At 55.9% G+C, this 16,701-nt stretch overlaps 1 protein-coding gene across 2 annotated transcripts in view; it reads left to right on the forward strand.

The window, feature by feature from the left end:
* The window catches only part of THAP4 (THAP domain containing 4), a 43,968-nt gene that overhangs the window by 14,776 nt on the left and 12,491 nt on the right, over window positions 1–16,701 (forward strand). The window contains exons 1-2 of one of the 2 annotated variants that reach the window (XM_051829386.2): window positions 5,961–6,077; window positions 15,414–15,573. In XM_051829386.2, coding sequence (XP_051685346.1) covers window positions 6,074–6,077; window positions 15,414–15,573 — 164 coding nt within the window. In that variant the 5' untranslated portion in view covers window positions 5,961–6,073. Of the gene's footprint in view, window positions 1–5,960; window positions 6,078–15,413; window positions 15,574–16,701 lie in introns of those variants that run through there. The other variant, XM_051829385.2, reaches the window with a different exon arrangement.

Below are 16,701 nucleotides of genomic sequence, written 5' to 3' on the forward strand. Positions count from 1 at the left end.
AGGTGAGTTCTCAGGGGCTGGAGAAGCTCTCTGCAGAACACCGTTGGCTGTATACGCCCTCAGAGACAACAGGTGCTCAGAAGGAGGAACTTCCCGGAATAGATGAGGAATGTGCAGGTAAAGAACAGAGAATTGGGGGCCGGTGCTGTGGCGTAGTGGGCTAAGCCTCCGCCTGCAGTGCTGGCATCCCCTGTGGGCACCAGTTCAAGTCCCAGCTGCTACACTTCTGATCCAGCTCTCTGCTGATGGCCTGGGAAAGAAGTGGAAGATGATCCAAGTGCTTGGGCCTCTGCACCTGTGTGGTAGACCCAGAAGAAGCTCCTGGCTCCTGGCTTTAGATCAGCTCAGCTCCAGTCATTGTGGCCACCTGAGGAGTGAAGCAATGGATGGAAGACCTCTCTATCTCTGTCTCTCCCCTTCTCTCTTTGTAACTGCCTCTCAAATAAATAAATGAATCTAGAAAAAAAAAAAAAAAAAAAAAAACAAAAACAAAACCCAGAGAATTGCACAAGACTGCTCCAGATGGCTAAGATGAACCAGACCCAACATGCACATCACCCAGGTCAAGCTGGCCTGCTCTGCCTGGACACTTGGTGGATAGGCTGTGGCAGGCGTGCCTCCTGACCATTTGCACTCATTGCCATGTTTCTTCTAGGAGGGGATGTGTGTGTTTGTTTTTGCAGATTCTTTGGAATCTTGTAGGCACATTTTGTGCAGACAGTCTGTATCAGCTCTCATCCCCTCCTCTTGGGTTGCGTCAGGTCTGGTCGGTGTGGTTGGAGGCTGCACCCTTGCCTGGTCTTGATCTGTGGGAAACCCAGTTTCTCACCATGAAGTACTGTGATGCTGTGATGCAATGCAAGGAAACCTCACAAAGTTCATGGAAAATGGAATTAAAAGGTAAATTTGTTTTGTTACCAGAAAAATCGGAAATCCATGCGTCATGTCTTCATAATAGAATGATCGTTTCTCAGCCTTTTGGCTAAGATCAAGTGTAGTCTCTGCATAACATGTACGAGTTTATCATGAACTATTTGAAGACCCTCATATGCATTGATTTCCAATTTTTTCCACCAAAATATGCTTTTAATTCCATTCTCCATGATCTTTTTTTTTTTTAATAAAATTTATTTATTTACTTGAGAGGCATAGTTACAGAGAGAGAGAAAGAGCTCTCTGTCTGCTGGTACACCCCCCCCAAATGGCCGCAGCGATGGAGCTGGGCCAGTCTGAAGCCAGGAGCCAAAAGCTTCTTCTGGGTCTACCACATGGGTGCAGCGGCCCAAGCACTTCTGCTTTCCCAGGCCATCAGCAGAGAGCTGAATCAGAAGTGGAGCAGCCAGGACTCAAACCAGCACCCATACGGGATGCTGCATGGCATGTGGCAGCTTCACCAGCTGTGCTGCAGCGCCAGCCCCTTTCCATGGTCTTGTTGCAGTGCCCTCATAAATGTCATTTTGGCCTTTGCCCCAGCCTAGAGTTCCCAAAACCCATGGTGGGATTTCCTGAGTGATGGGGTGACAGGAACATCTTTCATCCTTGGCTTGTCATAGGCTGTGTGCTCCTGAGTGCCTGCTGGAGATGGAACTGTGCCCAGAGGACCCGGTCTTGTGATTGGAGGGTTGGACCAGAGAGCTCCGCCCCCAACCTTTGGGAAGAGGAGAGGGACTGGAGGCTGCAATAGGGCCACTATACACACCTGAAAAGAAGAGGGCTGGGCTGAGCCCCTGCCTGGGGAGAGCGCCGGGGCTGTTGGCCCTCCACATACCTTGCCCTGATGTTACTGATTTCTAGATTAACTCTGTTGTTGTCGGAGAGCAGAGTTTGTATGGTTTCTGTTCTTTGAGAAGTGTTTGCGAACCAGAGAAGTATGTGTGCTCTGCTGTGGTTGGATGAAGCCATCTGAAGGTGCCCATTCGGCCCTGACTGATGCTGCTGTCGGGTTAGCTGTGTCACCGCCGCGTTTCTGCTCTTGGTCTGTCTGCTTCTGACGCACGTATTCTAGTCTCAGATGTTCTGCTGCGCCGTGGGTGGGGCTGTGACCTCTCCTGGAGGTGAATGTCTGTTGTTCTACGATGCCCTGCTGTATCCCTGATTGTTGTTCTTGTGCCGATGTTGGTTTTGTTTGACGTTAATATAGCTGTTCTTGGCCGGCGCCGCGGCTCACTAGGCTAATCCTCCGCCTAGCGGCGCCGGCACACCGGGTTCTAGTCCCGGTCGGGGCGCCGGATTCTGTCCCGGTTGCCCCTCTTCCAGGCCAGCTCTCTGCTGTGGCCAGGGAGTGCAGTGGAGGATGGCCCAGGTGCTTGGGCCCTGCACCCCATGGGAGACCAGGAAAAGCACCTGGCTCCTGGCTCCTGCCATCGGATCAGCGCGGTGCGCTGGCCGCAGCGCGCTGGCCGCGGCGGCCATTGGAGGGTGAACCAACGGCAAAGGAAGACCTTTCTCTCTGTCTCTCTCTCTCTCACTGTCCACTCTGCCTGTCAAAAAAAAAAAAAAAAATATAGCTGTTCTTGTTGGTGGTGAGGGGAGTACAGAGAGAGAATGGACAAAGAGAAACAGACAAGAGAGCTCCCGTCCCCTGGCTCAATCCCCAAATGCCCACAAAGGTTGGGACTGGGCCAGCTGAGACCAGGAGTTGGTTCTCTGATCGTGTCTCCCACATGGGTAGCAAGAACTGAATTACTTGAGCCGTCGCCACTGCCTCTCGGGGTCTCATTAGCAGGAAGCTGGAAGCAGGTGTTGAGCCAGGCATTTTGATATGGGCTAGGGGAGTCCTGACCGCGGTCCAAACGTGCCCCCCGGCACTTGTGCCTGGTGCAGGGTGACGTAGCTCTGCCTCGGCCTTGCGTCTTCTCGTGCCTGGTGCAGGGTGACGTAGCTCTGCCTCGGCCTTGCATTTTTCTGAACCTCATGTTAACTGACTCAGGGGGCCTCTTCTTTTTTTAAAAAAGACATTTATTTATCTGAAAGTCAGAGTTACACAGAGAGAGAGGAGAGGCAGAGAGAAAGAAAGAGAGGTCTTCCATCCGCTGGTTCACTCCCCAATTGGCTGCAACGGCCAGAGCTGCGCCAATCCAAAGCCAGGAGCAAGGAGCTTCTTCTGGTCTCCCACACAGGTGCAGGGGCCCAAGGACTCGGGTCATAGCAGAGAACTGGATTGGAAGTGTAGAGCAGCTGGGACTCAAACCGGTGCCCATATGGGATGCCGGCATTGCAGGCAGCGGCTTTACCTGCTACACCACGGTGCTGGCCCTAGGTGGCCTCTTCTGATTGGTGAGTTCAGGTATCCACATGGGCCGTTGATGTGCTAGGTGGTTTCAGCCATGTCTGTAACTGCTCTCTGTTCTTTTTGCTTTCATTTTCTTTCTTTCTTTTCCTACCTGCTCTGGCTTTAACTGGATGTGTTCTATGGTTTTATTTTCTTACCTCTCCTAGGTTTTCACTTACATGCATTCTCTAGGCTTCCTCAGGGGTTGTCCTGGCGTTTGCAGGGAACAGTGACAGCAGACGACACTGCCCTGCCCAGGGTCAGTGCAGGGCTTAGCACAGTGTCCACAGCTCCACACTGTCCCTTGTAGACTGCCTGCTCGTCTCACTTCCACACGGAGCCGTAAGCTTGCTGTTATTGGTAGATAAATCTGTTAGGTCAGTTTAGAGCGTCCTGGCACCTTCGCGTGTTCCTTCTCCAGCGCTCTTCTGCGTAGAGGTTGGAGTTTCTGGCCTGACACACGCACCCCCAAAGGCTACTTAAATTATGTCACTTGCAGAAAGGTCAGTGGCAATGAATGCCCTCTGTTCTTTGTTTAAGATTTGTTTATTTGAAAGGCACAATTGCAGAGAGAGGGCTTCCTTCTGCTGGTTCACTCCCCAAATGGCTGCAACTGCTTAGGCTGGGCCAGACTGGAACCAGAGCTGCTTCCGGGTCTCTCACGTGGGTGCAAGGGCCCAAGGACTTGGGCCATCTTTCAGTGTGCTCCAAGGCACATTAGCAGAGAGCTCAATCAAAAGTGGAGCACCTGGAACTTGAACCACTGGCCAAATGGGATGCCGGAGTCACAGGTGGTGGCATTACCTGCTACACCAAGTGTGTCATTTTCTATGACTATGTCCCCCTGTCCTCCTGCAGCACCTGTGTGTTCTTTGTTCTGGGCACTTTTTCTGTTGAAGCCCTTACTCATAGTCACTTTAAATTCTCAGTCTGATAATTCCCTCATCTCTGCCTCAGGGAGTCTGATTCTCATGTTGGCTCTGTCTTTCAAGACCGTGTTTTTCTTTTATTGTGCATATGTTAGAGGGCAAAATTAGAGCAGTGCAAGGTCTTGATTGGCTTGGCTTTGTGGTTCTAGAAGTGGGCAACATGTCAGGGAGATGGAGCAAGTGTCCCAGTGGGCAGGCAGAAGGAAACATAAAGCGATCTGTGGTTTCCAAGTCGCCGAGATGGGGATGGAAGGGCAGGGAAATGACTGACTGACCACGCGTTCCTCTGTGGGGTGGAGGCAGGGGGCATGCTGCTGCCGCCTGCCTCCTAGAGAGAAGGTCGGCCTTCAGCGTGGCTGGCTCCATGGAGCCCGGAGCAGTGGCCTCCTATTGTTTGAACTCCTGTAGTTTCCTGCTAGGAGAAGGTGTGGTGTGTCGGTGATGGACCTGGCTCGAGAGGAGCGTGGCCTCATCTCCCTGATGTCTGGTTTCTCCAGGTGCTCCTGCTGGAGCCCTGGGTGTGGGGCAGGTAGGTGGTCTGCACTGCTGTGGCTACGTGGCAGCCCTTCGTGGCCTGTGTCCCTGCACTGCTAGGCACTCACAAGTATTTCCCCTCGAGTGAGCCAGGAAGTCTGGAGGGGGCAGTGGGTGTCAACTCCTTCCCAGGCGAGGTGAGCCCTGGCCCTCTACAGAACGGGCCTGTTTCAGAGAGCGCTCTGGGCTCATTTCAGAATGGCCAGCTCTCCTTCCCCTGTCAGAAGGGGGAGGAAATCTCTTCCCCTTGGCTTCTCATGGTAAAGCCCCGATCTGCTTCCTGCGTGGCCACAGGAGATGCTCTCAGCTGTGCCTCGGCCTGCTCGCCCCTCCCCAGCTCCCGGACCCTGCAGTCTCTGTGCTGGGGAAGCCGACCTGGGCCGCGGTTCCGTGCTGGGGCCGCTGTCCATGCCCTGACGACTCTGCTGGGTCCAAGAAAGTCTTTGCTTTTCAATCTGTCCTTATTTTTTTGGAAAGGCCTGTAGTCCGTACGTGTCAGAGTTGGCATTGGAAGCTCCCCTTCTGTGACCTTCGGTCTGGCTATTGTCAATATGTGAGGGAGCCGTGAGTTTCAGTCATGAGCCATTTTATCCAGTTCTGTTACTGATGTTCATCGTTTTTCAGTTGGGACTTTTGGATTAACAAGGCAACCAAGCATAACCAGGTTACCCAACAAAGCATCTGCAAATGGTTGTCATTCGGAGCCCCTTAAGTAGAAGTGTTTGTTCCCTGTGTCTGTCTCCCAGGGTCTTTCCCCTCGCAGTCATGTGAAAGAACACGTTCCCCTAGTGCGCGGAGCCGGGTCCTGTGCTCCGGGCAGCCGCGGCACGCCTGCGCCTCTTCTGCTGTACAGTTAGTGTTTTCTGTGTGTGCTGGCAGGAATCCCCACTCTGGCCCCCCTGTGTGATGTGCAGTTGGAACACCGGGACCGATTCTGTCCCCAGGTTCCCCAGTCCCGTTTGCCAAGAGACAGAACAGTCCCCAAGCCCCAGGAGGCAGGCAGAGAAGTTCATGCCAGAGCCACTGTCCCGCTCAGCAGGTGGCCCTCGGCGGCAGTCCTGCTCCTCAGTCTGCGCAGGACTGACCTGCACTCCTAAAATTCAGGGGCTCCCCAAAACTCCCAGCTGTGTGGTTCTGTGAGCTCCAGGGCCATTTTTGCCTCCCACTGTCTTCTAAGAGATGATCTTTCCTTGTAGAACTACAGCTCCCAGAATGCACCCTGAATTAACGCTCACTTCCTGCAGGGCCATTCACGGCCAGGTGCAAACATTTCCCGTGTCCGGTTGGCAGCAAACAACCTTGAGGAACCTTGACGGTGTCGAGTTTAGGAGACGTAGGGATGGGTAAGCCTGCTTTCCATGTCTTGGGCCAGAAAAATGAAACTTTACATTTCTTATAAAAGTTAAAATTTTACTTCTGCATTTTGGTTATCTTTTAATAAAAGAAAAATGAAATCAAGGGAAAGAATGCATAGAAAAGCCTGTCTGATTTAGTTGAAGAGGTTAAAAGTAGCAAATAGGTTAGAACACTTAATATATTTTTTATTTCATTTTAACTTTCATTTTGGTTTTCTAATTAAGGATAATCTGCATAAAGTAAAATGCACATCTTGAGGATATGGTTTAATGGATTTTGACCTGTATCTGGATTCTGAAATTATCCTGCCAGGCAGTGGCGGGCAAGTTGGCAGCAGCATCCCTGGTAGTGGTGAGTACAGAGGGAGCCAGCACCCAGAGCAGCCTGGTCACTATCCAAGTTAAAATTCAGAGACTCTGGGGCCGGTGCTGTGATGTGGCAGGTAAACCTGCCGCCGACCACACCAACATCTCACACGGGCACCAGTTTGAGTCCTGGCTGCTCCTCTTCCAATCTAGCTCCCTACTAAATGGCCTGGGGAAAGCAGCATAAGATGGCCCAAGTGCTTGGGCCCCTGCCACCCACATGAGACATTCGGATGAAGTTCCTGGCTCCTGCCTGACTCAGCCCTGGCTGTTGCGGGCATTTGGGGAATAAGCTAGCAGATGGAAGACCTTTCTCTTGTCTCTTCTGCCCTCTCTCTGTAAATCTGCCTTTCAAATAAATAAAATAAATCTTGAAAAAAAATTCACCGAGACTCAAAGCAGGTCAACTCAGAGCGGGTCAGTGCCCTGCACTTCAGAGGCCACAGCTGGGTGCCTGGACAGCTGCGTGGCCCTTCATCTTCCATGAAGGGCTCTAACCTTTCTTTCCTTCTTTTTTTTTTTTTTTTTTTTTTTTTTTTTTTTTTTTAAGACTTCTTTAGTCATTTGAAAGAGTTAGATCAATCTTGTATCTGCACCCCAGATGGCTGCAATGGCCAGGGCTGAGCCAGGCTGAAGCTAGGAGTCAGGAGCTTCTTCTGGGTCTCCCATATGGGTGCAGGGGCCCAAATACTTGGGGCTTCCTCTACTACTTTCCCAGGCCCATTAATAGGGAGCTAGATCAGAAGTGGAACAGCCGGGACACGAACCAGCACCCGTATGGGATGCTGGCACTACAGGCAGCAGCAGTGCTACTGTGCCTCGTTGCTGGCCCCATGGAGACTACTTTTCCACTCACAATGTCTCCTCTGATGCCTCCTTGAGTGCTTGTCAGGTGGTACCTAAAACTGCTGCTGCTTTTCTCTCCCAGTGTGTGCGGCACGGGGTTGTCCATAGAAGCCAAGGTTGTCCACAGGAACACCGCAGGGTCCCCAGGCACCCACCTTTGTGCTTCCGTCTCTGGAAGGACCCGCTGGACTTGAGTTCATGAACTCGCTCATGTTGGCCAAGTTGATTTGCAAAAGCTGATGTATGCCGGTGCCGCGGCTCACTAGGCTAATCCTCTACCTTGCAGTGCCGGCACACCGGGTTCTAGTCCCGGTCGGGGCGCCGGATTCTGTCCCGGTTGCCCCTCTTCCAGGCCAGCTCTCTGCTGTGGCCAGGGAGTGCAGTGGAGGATGGCCCAAGTGCTTGGGCCCTGCACCCCATGGGAGACCAGGAGAAGCACCTGGCTCCTGCCATCGGATCAGTGCGGTGCGCCGGCCGCGGCGGCCATTGGAGGGTGAACCAACGGCAAAGGAAGACCTTTCTCTCTGTCTCTCTCTCTCACTGTCCACTCTGCCTGTCAAAAACAAACAAACAAACAAACAAACAAAAAACCTGATGTACAAGAGTGAGAGCAGGGGCTGGCACTGTGGCGTGGCGGGTAAAGCTGCCACGTACTGTGCTGGCATTCCGTATGGGCACCGGTTCTAGTCCTGGCTGCTCCACTTCTGATATGGCTCTCTGCTATGGCCTGGGAAAGCAGTGGAAGATGGCCTAAGTCCTTAGGCTCCTGTACCCACGTGGGAGACCCGGAAGAAGCTCCTGGCTCCTGGCTTCAGATGGCATAGCTCTAGCTGTGTGGCCATCTGGGGAGTGAACCAGCGGATGGAAAACCTCTCTGTCTACCTCTAGCTGCCTTTCAAGTAAATTGGTAAATTGAAAAAAAAAAAAAACAAGGGCAGGAAGTGAGGGCACTCAGCAGTCTCCCCACCTGCTCTCAGGCACCTCCTGTGCTCCGCTGCAGTGCCCTGTCAGACTGGGCTCTGCCCTCTGCAGCTTCTGTCTGTCCAGAAGGGATGTCCACTCTCTGGTCTCATGGGCCCTGCACCTTTCACCCTCCCTCGAGGCTCCTGCATTGTGATTTCTGGTGATCCTGCCCTCCCAGACTTCTCGCTTCCAGCGGCAGCCCCTTTGACCTGAGTGTCCCTGCGTAGCCCCCAGAGCACAGCTGCTGTCAAGTGAGACCTCACACAGACCTCGCCCAGGGCTGATGTCACAGCAGAGAAAGGACGTGTGCCCCATCCCGCCCTGTCTTGCAGCCTGGGGTGTCAGGCACAGCCAGAGCTGGCTGGCCGGGTGCCAGGTGGTCTATGGGCTTGGGGCAGCCTGACTCCTGACAGGTTTTTGTTAGCCCCTCAGACCTTGCAGCACCCTCCAGGCCTTGCCACACGTTCTCCGCCGTCTCCTGCCCCCACCCTTCCTGCTCTACAAGAACAGGTGCCGCTGTAGCACAGCCCCCACGTGACTCCCTGTTCACAGGCTCCTGCAGCCTCATCTCTGTCTCCCCTGTGAGGCCCTTTTCTGAGTTTGTTAGAATTGCTCATGGGAACATCACTGCTTACTCTGCAGGGGTGCTCCCCTTCTTGATGAGAGGCTTCCAGCCCACCTGGTGGGCCTTGGTGGGGTGGATATCGGTCGGACTCCACCCAGCTTGGGTCTTGCTTGGGACTAGCTGTCTCAGGTTTCCTTACCCACTCCTTCCCCGGTTCTCACGGGTATTTTACAGCAGGATCTGTTGTTTTCTTCCATGGGATCTTTGTTGGGCGGCCAGTTCCTCCCCAACGCATGTGTGCAGCGTGACGTGAAGGCACACGGAGGCACCCAGCAGCCTGCATGCTGTGCAGTCACAGCAAGAAACCTCCTCTCTGATGCCACTGGGGGCTGCAGAGATCCCAGCAGGACGGGAGGCTGGAGTGTTCATGGACAGGACTCAGCCGGGGACGAGGGCGTGTGGTTCACACCATAGCTGTGCTGTTTGTTTTAATTTGATCAGATCTCTAGAAATTGGGATATTTTGCACAAAATAATGTTTCTGGCTTTTATTGCGCTATCTGAAGATGACAGCAGCAGTGACAGTGTGAAGAAGAGAAGGCCCTGGGTGGTCAGGCCTGTCCTCTGTACCACCCTCAGGCTTAAGATAAGAGAGGGCTCCCTGGAGCTGGGTGTGGGGCACTGCCCACTCCAGTGCTGGCCAGAGGTCGGAACTGGAGCTGCACAGTTTTCCTCACAGCCACCCCCAAAACAACACAGAAGAAGCAAGGAGCTGGTTTTAACAGTGCCTCTAAAGCATCATCTTAACATACAGCTGCAGACCCAGGTGGTCTCAGCCTCACAGGGCTCTGACCTGCCCCACTGGGCATGCACTTGGGAGTGGCCGGGGCAGGCTGTGAGAGCCTGGCCTCCCATACAGTCTACTTCCTGTCTGTGGGTTTACCCCTTATGGACATTTCAAGTAAACAGACTCCAAGATGTGCTCTTTTTAGTATGGCTCTTGGCCTCAGCACGTGCTCTGTTCCTCCGTGGCTGTGTGGCGTCCAGGGTCTACACCACTGGCGTGCTGTGCGCTCGCCATGGGTGTTTGCTTTCTCTCCGAGTTCTGGCTGCTAGGAAAGTGTTGCTGTAAACGTTCATGCTTAGTTTTTGTGTGGACAGGTGTGTCCATTTTCTTGGAGTTTTTTCTGGTTTTGGTTTTTTGAAAGGCAGAAAGAGAGATCTTCCACCTGCTGGTTCACTTCCTAAATTCCCAAAGAGCCAGGCTTGGGCCAGGCCAGGCCAGAGCAGGAGCTGGGAATTCAATCTGCTTCTTCCACTTGGGAGGCAGGGACCCAGTTACGTGAGCCGTTACCTGCTGCCTCGCAGAGTGTGCGCTAGCAGGAAGCTGGGTCAGGAGCTGAGCTGGGTCTTTTTTTGGGGAGGGGGGCGGAGGGGCAGGCAGAGTGGACAGTGAGAGAGAGACAGAGAGAAAGGTCTTCCTTTACCATTAGTTCACTCCCCCAATGGCCGCTGCGGCCGGCGCACCGCACTGATCCGAAGCCAGGAGCCAGGTGCTTCTCCTGGTCTCCCATGAGGGTGCAGGGCCCAAGCACTTGGGCCATCCTCCACTGCACTCCCTGGCCACAGCAGAGAGCTGGCCTGGAAGAGGGGCAACCGGGACAGAATCCGGCGCCCTGACCGGGACTAGAACCCGGTGTGCCGGCGCCGCAGGCGGAGGATTAGCCTATTGAGCCGCGGCGCCAGCCCTGAGCTGGGTCTTAAGCTGGGCACTCAGATACCTTAACCACTAGGTCAGATGTGTGCCATAGGAGTGGAGTCGCTGGGTCGTTGCTCCCTGCTTCCCTAGTGCAGAAATCCAGACTGTCTTCCTGGAGGCTGCATGATGGACAGTCCCATCAGTGGAGGAGGGGCTGTGAGATGGACAGTCCCATCAGTGGAGGAGGGGAGGGGCTGTGAGATGGACAGTCCCATCAGTGGGGGAGGGGAGGGGCTGTGTGATGGACAGTCCCATCAGTGGGGGAGGGGAGGGGCTGTGAGATGGACAGTCCCATCAGTGGGGGAGGGGAGGGGTTGTGTGCTGGACAGTCCCATCAGTGGGGGAGGGGAGGAGCTGTGTGATGGACAGTCCCATCAGTGGGGGAGGAACTTTGTGATGGGCAGTCCCATCAGTGGAGGAGGGGAGGGGCTGTGTGATGGACAGTCCCATCAGTGGGGGAGGGGAGGGGTTGTGTGCTGGACAGTCCCAGCAGTAGGGGAGGGGAGGGGCTGTGTGCTGGACATTCCCATCAGTGGGGGGGGAGCTGTGTGATGGACAGTCCCATCAGTGGGGGAGGGGAAGGGTTGTGTGCTGGACAGTCCCATCAGTGGGGCAGGAGCTGTGTGCTGGACAGTCCCATCAGTGGGGGAGGGGAGGGGCTGTGAGATGGACAGTCCCATCAGTGGGGGAGGGGAGGGGCTGTGAGATGGACAGTCCCATCAGTGGGGGAGGGGAGGGGCTGTGAGATGGACAGTCCCATCAGTGGGGGAGGGGAGGAGCTGTGTGCTGGACAGTCCCATCAGTGGGGGGGGCTGTGTGATGGGCAGTCCCATCAGTGTGGGGGCGCTGTGTGCTGGACAGTCCCATCAGTGGGGGGGGCTGTGTGATGGGCAGTCCCATCAGTGGGGGGCCTTGAATCCTGTCTGACCTTGTCACTCTGCTCCGTCTGCTGTGTCCACGTGGAACCCAGTGTCTTCCTCTCCCTGTGCTCTGTTAGGTCTCACCTGGGTCTTGGAGAGACTTCACCTTTCGTTTTCATTTACTTCTTTCCAGGCTTCTGCAAGCTCAGCAGCAGCTCTGGCCTGTGTCTGACGGCGTCTTTCCCGGGTAGCCTGTTTCTGGTCCGTGTCAGCACCCTGTGTGCCCCACCCTGGGGTCCGCCGCCTTTCCTCTGCCTCCCGAGTTGGGGAGCAGAGTCAGCTGGGGGCAGCGCCCCTTGCCACGTCTGGGCACGTCCTGCTTGGATACAGGCTTGGACAGAAGCTGGCCTCGCCATTCTCTGCTCCTTGGTGGATGTCCTGGGTGTCTGGGGTCAGTCAAAGGAGCGTCCCAGGCCTCTGAGTGCAGCGCTCCCACCCCTCCCATCTGCCCACCAGCCCCCATCCTGCTATGGGGTCTCCAGCCGCCCCTGCGCTCCCCAAGCTGTGTCTTCCAGCCCTCGCACCAATTTTGGTGACCAAAGATGGTGTCTGTGGCCTGTTTTCCCTGAGAACTGACTTCAGGAAAAGGTTTGTTTCGCTTCCTGCAGCAAGGAAATCATGCTGACTTACCCAGTCCCAACCCTCAGGAAAATCCCCAGCTGGTTTGAGAAAGAAAGGGCCAGGTCCACTTCTGCCTTCCTCCGTGGCTGGGCCTCTGACCGTCTCCACGTGGACATCTGAGGGCCCTCTCGAGCTTGATGACAGGCTCTCTCCCCAGTGGGGCGGATGGGAGGTGTGGAGGAGCGGGAACCCGGGAGCAAGGGCAGCGTGCTGCGCCCAGGCGTGCTCGCCGCGCGGAGGGCCTCTCCGTGGTCGGGGTGGCTACGTTGCCCCTCTGCCTTCAGTGCAGGGTGGCGGAAGGTGGGCGCAGCCGCCTGGGGAGGCCGCTCGGGACGCCCATGTCGCTCTCGGCAGCTGCAGTGCCAGGACTCCCACCCTAGGGGGCAGGCTCGCCCCACTCCTGGTCTTGCTGCCAGGGCTGAGTGAGAGGAGGAGCCTGGCAGGACCTGGGAGGAAGTCTGGACCTCTGGCAGCACTGGAGGTGTGTGCTCAGAATAGGGCTGGAGGGGGAGGGGCAAGACCTGAGCAGGAACACACATGCGGCCTTTCCTGCCACTGGGCCCCGTCCCTCCCTACGCTGGGGGCCTGCACGAGAGGGAGGGCCGGTGTGCTTGCCCTGGCAGCAGGGTGGGGCGCCTGTGAAGTCCTATGCTAAAGAGCTCAGGTTGGGGGGGTCAAGGGTGTTGTGGAGCATGGCTCTGAGGACAGACCCTGGACCCTTGGTCTGGATCGTAGGCAGGCGTCACTTCCTGTGCCAGGGTGCCAGGTTGGCCAGGCTTGCCCTGGCCCCTACGTCCCACATCATGGGAGGGACCCCTTCTCCTAACATTCAGCTTTGGTGCACTCGGGCAGTGACCTTGGCTGTGCTTTGTGTGGTGAACGTCCCGGACGCTGACGAGGAGGCAGGGGCTGTCATGGTGGCCTGATCTCCTAGTCTTCTATCTGGAAATCAGTCTGTCTTTCCAGTTGCTAAAGCCCAAGCCCTCCAGCTCGCTTTCCCTAGCCCCTGTCTCTCAGTTATTCACTTGCTCTCGTGCACCCTGTGCAAGCCATCGGCACATCTGCCCAGCTGCACTCTGGAGCTCCTTTGCCAAACTGTGGTCCTTGATACCATGTCCACCTCTGCCGTCAGCACTTGTGCCATAGCGGTCCTGGCTTCCTGCAGCTGTGTCTGCTCCCCCACACCTGGCAAGCTTGTCTCTCCCACGGAGATCTGCCCAGGGCTTCTTGTTGCTCAGTCCCTGCCAGCTCTGCCCACCCCAGGGCTCCGACATCTGCCATGCTTCTGCCGGCTCTGCTCTCACATCTCACCCACACTCACCCTTCTCAACAAGGATGGTCTCAAGGATGATTTTTTTATTTATTTCAAAGGCAGAGTTACAGTGAGAGAGACAGAGGCAGAGAAGGACAGAGAGAGAGAGAGAGGTCCTCCTACTGGTTCACTCCCCAAATGACCACATCAGCTGGAGCTGGGCTGATCCGAAGCCAGGAACCTAGAGTTTCTTCCGTGTCTCCCACATGGGTGCAGGGGCCCAAGCACTGGGCCATCTTCTACTGTTTTCCCAGGCCATAGCGGAGAACTGGATCAGAAGTGGAACAGTCGGGACTCGAACCAACGCCAATATGGGATGCCGATGCTGCAGTCAGTAGCTTTACCTGCTAAGCCACAGTGCCAGCCCCTTCAGTTTCTTTTTAAAAGATTTATTTATTTGAAAGGCAGAGTTGCAGAAACAAAGAGAGACATAGGTCTTCCATCCACTGGTTCACTTCCCCAATGGCCAGAATGACTAAACTGGGTTGGTCTGAAGCCCAGAGCCAGGAGCCTCTTCCAGGTGTCCCTGGGGAAGGGGCCCAAGGACTTGGGCCATCTCCTGCTTTTTCCCCAGGAGCATTAGAATCAGAAGTGGAGCAGCCAGGACTTGAACCAGTGACCGTACGGGATAACAGCAGCGGCTTTACCCGCTACGCCACAACCCTGGCCCTTTTAAGGAGGTTCTGAAAATGTCTCTCAGCTCATCCCCACCTGCACCGTGGACTCTGCATCTGCCGCCCTGTGCTCCCTCACTGGGACGCATGCCCCACAGGGTGGCAGGGGTGTCTGTATTCTTAGCTGCTGCTGTCTGGCACAGTGGGGGAAGCCGTGGGTGGAGGGAGTTGGCCGTCACCGTGGGCAGGCAGTATCAGCGATCACAACCAGAACTCTGACTCCGGTCGTCTGCTGCAGCTCCTCACAGGCAGCTGGAAAAGGAAAGACCGCCAGGGTGGGCCAGGCGGGGAGGGGATGGGTGTCGACGCCCGTCTCTCTCCCTGTCCTCAGCAGTGCCCAGGGCTCGCCTCAGCCCTTTCACTTCTTTCCTCCTCCATGTCCTTTCCCAGCGGCTCCCAGTGTGGGGTCCCAGGCTGTCCACAGGAGGCGGAGTGGGTCCTGAGGACTCCTGTCCCAGCCAGTGCGTCTGCCCTCCCGGCAGCTGGTGGACGTGCCATTTGGGGTTGGCAGGTGAAGCCAGCAAATAGGTGGGGCCTGTGCGCTCCCCTCCCTGCTGCTTCTCTTTGGTGTCATTGTCCATTCTTCAGGGATAAAGCACCTGGACATGAGGTGTCGGGTGTGGGAGGCGGGCTGTGGTCAAGGGCAGTCTCAGCTGCCTCTGGGAGGCCGACTGCCTTTCCCTGCAGCCTTGCTGCACGCCTTACCGTGGACCCTGCACAGCCTCTCCTCTAGTGCCCAGTTCTCCAGCTGACGGGGGTCACCCGGGCTCACCCAGGCTCACCCTGGGAAGCCAAGTCAGCCACATGTCCCAATCCTGCCTGCTGTGTCCGCTGTCCACTGGCTGCATCCCTTCCCCCTCAGGACCTTGGAGTCCCAGGCCTCCAGTGTCATCCCCACACCTGGTAGGACGAGAGAGCCAGCCCTGCAGGTCACGTATCAAAGAGACCAGAGCCAGCAGTTTGCATCCAGCTCCTACCTGTCCTCACCGTTACCTGCCTGGAGTCTTCTCTCATCTCCATCGCCAGAGCCCACACCTGGGCAGCCTAGCTGGGCATGGCAAGGCCTCTCCCCTTCCTCTTGCCCCCTGGGGCCCTCTGGTTCTGTGTCTTCATTGGAACTGCAGAGCTCTGGAAATGGACCTCACAGCAGGACGTTTGCTGGTGGTCCGCCTGTTCCTTCCCGCTGTGCAGGTCCTGCAGGGCGCGCGTGGCTGCCTGAGGCGAACTTCCCTGCAGACTGGGCTTCACGCTCATGAGATACCGCAGGAGTGGCCCTGACTCTTCTCCTTCTGTCCCCAGAACCTCCCAAGATGAATCCAGTGGTGGAGCCGCTGTCCTGGATGCTGGGCACATGGCTGTCGGACCCTCCGGGGGCCGGGACCTTCCCGACGCTGCAGCCCTTCCAGTACTTGGAGGAGGTGCACATCTCCCACGTGGGCCAGCCCATGCTGAACTTCTCGTAAGTGCCTGCTGCACCTGGGTCCCTGAGAGCCTTCCAGGCAGGAAGGTACAGAGGAGCCTGTCCATCTGTGTCCATCTGTGTCCTTCCCTGAGCCAGCATCCGAGGCCCCACGGTTGGTAAAATGGCTCTTTCTGGTTTTGTCCACTTTTGGACATGCTAGGCAGACCACAAGATTACAGGTTTGTTAACACAGGTATAAAAACAAGCACCTGTGTTCCGTGAAGGCCCTGCTCTCATGCCGGGTTCCTCTGGAAAACCACTGCCGCAGTGTGATGAAAACAAGAGGGCGTGGCTTTCTGAGCTGGCTTTCTCCCTGAGCTGCCTGAGTCTGCAGACAGCCGCCAGTCTGGGTTCTCAGTCTCAGGAGCAGTAAAGCGTCCCCGTCCCTGCCCCTCCCCCACAGGCAGGGAGACTAGCGCTGCACCAGGGCCACTCGAGGCTTGAAAGCTGTGTGCTTTGCTTCTAGGAGCAAACACACTGTTTACAAGTCTGAACAACGAAGGAGTCTAAGTGTGTAAAGTAAAAAGCAAAGCTGTTCTCCCGTGTCTGCTGTGCCATTGATGTCTGTGAGGAGCCCCGCTCAGCCAAGCTGGTGGTGCAGGTGCAGGATCCCAAGCTGAATTTGGTCCTGTACAGTTTTGTTTGTTTGTTTGTTTGTTTTTTGACAGGCAGAGTGGACAGTGAGAGAGACAGAGAGAAAGGTCTTCCTTTTTGCTGTTGGTTCACCCTCCAGTGGCCGCCACAGCTGGCGCGCTGCGGCCGGCGCACTGCGCTGATCCGATGGCAGGAGCCAGGTGCTTCTCCTAGTCTCCCATGGGGTGCAGGGCCCAAGCACTTGGGCCATCCTCCACTGCACTCCCTGGCCACAGCAGAGAGCTGGCCTGGAAGAGGGGCAACCGGGACAGAATCCGGCGCCCTGACCGGGACTAGAACCCAGTGTGCCAGCACCGCTTGGTGGAGGATTAGCCTAGTGAGCCGCGGCGCCAGCCGGTCCTGTACAGTTTTAGATGTAGAAGACCTCGTTGTTAAGAGTATTATTACGCCTTTCTTACTAGCCCTGTTTAAATGGACAAGGGCAGAGTAATCTCTGCATATAGATGAGCCAGGTCCCCAGGGCATCTGAGC

This window comes from Oryctolagus cuniculus, chromosome 3, assembly GCF_964237555.1.
Source record: "Oryctolagus cuniculus chromosome 3, mOryCun1.1, whole genome shotgun sequence".
Taxonomy (NCBI): Eukaryota; Metazoa; Chordata; class Mammalia; order Lagomorpha; family Leporidae; genus Oryctolagus; species Oryctolagus cuniculus.